Source organism: Camellia sinensis, chromosome 5 (genome assembly GCF_055761805.1).
Source record: "Camellia sinensis isolate YWXY chromosome 5, ASM5576180v1, whole genome shotgun sequence".
Classification (NCBI taxonomy): domain Eukaryota; kingdom Viridiplantae; phylum Streptophyta; class Magnoliopsida; order Ericales; family Theaceae; genus Camellia; species Camellia sinensis.
In genome coordinates this window covers 128,835,338-128,837,892 of record NC_138965.1, presented here as the reverse complement: position 1 = coordinate 128,837,892, position 2,555 = coordinate 128,835,338, and the positions used below count along the sequence as shown (strand labels likewise).

The 2,555-nt window shown below is 37.3% G+C and overlaps 1 protein-coding gene across 1 annotated transcript; it reads left to right on the top strand.

Annotated features, from left to right (window-relative positions):
• The first annotated feature begins 359 nt into the window (after positions 1-359).
• On the top strand, positions 360-2,344 carry LOC114257494 (receptor-like kinase). Its single transcript, XM_028197252.2, has one exon. It carries the CDS (start codon positions 484-486, stop codon positions 1,933-1,935), a length of 1,452 nt encoding a protein of 483 aa, XP_028053053.1. The 5' UTR covers positions 360-483; the 3' UTR covers positions 1,936-2,344.
• Positions 2,345-2,555: the final 211 nt, after the last annotated feature.

Sequence of the window (2,555 nt, the reverse complement as noted above, 5' to 3'; positions counted from 1 at the left end):
AACAAAAGATGAGAGAGAGGGAGAAAAGAATATAGAACTGTTTCACATTTGTCTTATCCACATCATTAAGAGTGAAATTTGGAGGTCTCAATTAGGAAATGTAGCATATCTCTATATATAAATATATAGCTAACTTGATTTAATGATCTAACTTATTTTAATATAGTCTAATGACTAATAATTTATATATGTATTTAATATTTTTATATATACAATTTGAATTTCGTATTGCTGGAGATTTATATATATTCTCATCTTAAAATAAATAAATAAATAAAATCAGAAAAAATAAAGTGAATAGATATTTAATATTCATGGACTGGGTCAAGGCCCAAGCGCGTAGAATTTGGGCCTCTGTGGTCCAGACGTATACACAACGTGGTACAACTCATCAATGGGCCCACACGCATATCAATCTTCTTCTTCTTCTTCTTCTTTTTCTTCTTCTTCATATCATATGAATCAGAGTCAATTTCCATTTTCATGATCGCTTCAAGTCTTCGATCTTCAATGGAGATTCACAGGACTCTTGGTTTCTCTCTCTTCATTTCTCTCTCTCTCTTCCACCTCTCAATCGCCTCATCTTTCTCTCCCATCGATCACTACCTCATCGACTGTGGGTCTTCCAAACCCACCACCGTCAACATCGATAACCGACGATTCACCGGCGATTCGTCCGAGTTAGGATCACAATTTTTGTCTTCAACTCGAACGATCTCACTGACAGACTCGAACCCATCACCCAGTTCTTCCCCAATCTACCACACGGCTAGGGTTTTCACAAGACCTTCGAAATATTTGTTCAAGATCAGAGACAAAGGGACCCACTTGGTACGTCTTCATTTCCACCGAATCGATTCTTCTAATTTCGATCTCTGCGATTCTCAATTTCATGTTTCGGCAAATGGGTATGTATTGTTGAACAATTTTACTGTTATGAACATACAAAAACCTAGAATTAAGGATTTTATGATTTGGGTCGATTCTGAAGAACTTATCGTTACATTCACTCCATCGAAAGAGTCGAAATTTGCATTTGTAAACGCGATTGAAGTGATTTCTGCTCCGAAAGATTTGATTGCTGATGTAGCTATGTTAGTGAATTCTCAGAAAACTGTGACAATCAATGGGTTGATGAAGAATTCGCTTGAAACTGTTTATAGGGTTACTGTAGGAGGTCCAAAAGTGACACCTTTCAATGATTCTTTGTGGAGGACTTGGGTCCCTGATGAGGAGTTCTTGAAATCGAGTGATGGGTCGAAGAGCATTTACTTTAGTGGTCGAATTAGGTATCAAATGGGAGGGGCAAGCCGAGAGGTTGGTCCGGATAATGTGTACAATTCTGCTAGAGTGATTAGTAGTTCGAATGATGTGATTCCCCATTTGAATATTTCATGGGAATTTCCTGTGGTTGGTGGCTATAAGTACCTAGTTCGGATGCATTTCTGTGATATTGCTAGCGTTTCGCTCGGTTTGCTTAAATTTAATGTGTATGTAAATGGGAATTCAGCATATGAAAATTTGGACCTTTCAGCCATAACAAATTGGGCGTTGGCTTCTCCTTTCTATGCTGATTTCGTAGTTGATATGGAGAGCTCAGGGGTTTTGACTGTAAGTGTAGGACCTTCGAAGATGAGCATGCCACACACCATTGATGCTATTCTCAATGGTGTTGAGATCATGAAAATGAATAACTCAATGGGTAGTCTTGATGGATTGGTCTGCGTGGAGTCAATTTTGAAGAGTTGGCCGAGAAGAAATGCTGGTGCTGTGGTTCCTTTGATTGCAGCCGTGTGTTTATTGGTAATTGCATCATTCGTCATGCATAGGAGATGGGTTGGTGTCAGGGATTCGGTGGCATGGTCACCATTACCTATGCATGTCTCTGAAATTAGTTTGAAGAGTGGGATTCAACGGTCATTAGCTAAAGTGTGAATATCTAAACAAATGATGCGTTCTTGAAAGATATAACATGGGCACGTTGTACGAAGGATGCTATATATAACTTTTGTACTTCCAGTGACTGAAGATTTTGGTGATGATGATTTGAAGCCTCTGAAGATGTTTGGACACCCTGTTGCTTTTTCATATTGTAAGTAGTTTGTACTAATAGCTTTCAGTTTGATCTGCAAATACTGTTTTGCATTTCTTATTGTTGTTATGGTTGTTATCTACTTTTATTTGTTTCTGAATATTTATAGTTAGGTTCATATCATTACTGTTGTTTGCCTTGTTTTTATCTGTTTCTGTTTGGTGCATTATAGCAAGTGTAAGTATTCCTTGGCTGAATTCGTATTATTATTTTAAGTAATGCAAATGTTGGGTATCCAAAGCTTCTTCCTAATTGTTTATTTACAAATTAGATGTGGTTAAATGTTTATTTTGGTAAAAACATTGTTACTAAAGTTGGATTTTTAAGGTCAAAATGAGCAACTTGGTATGGATGAAGTGAAAGTGTGGCACTCATCAATGTTCATCGACTAGGGGTTGGGCTTCTCTCAAGTTTACATTGTGAACTTGAGGGACCGTATCATAACAATATTTTGACATTATGA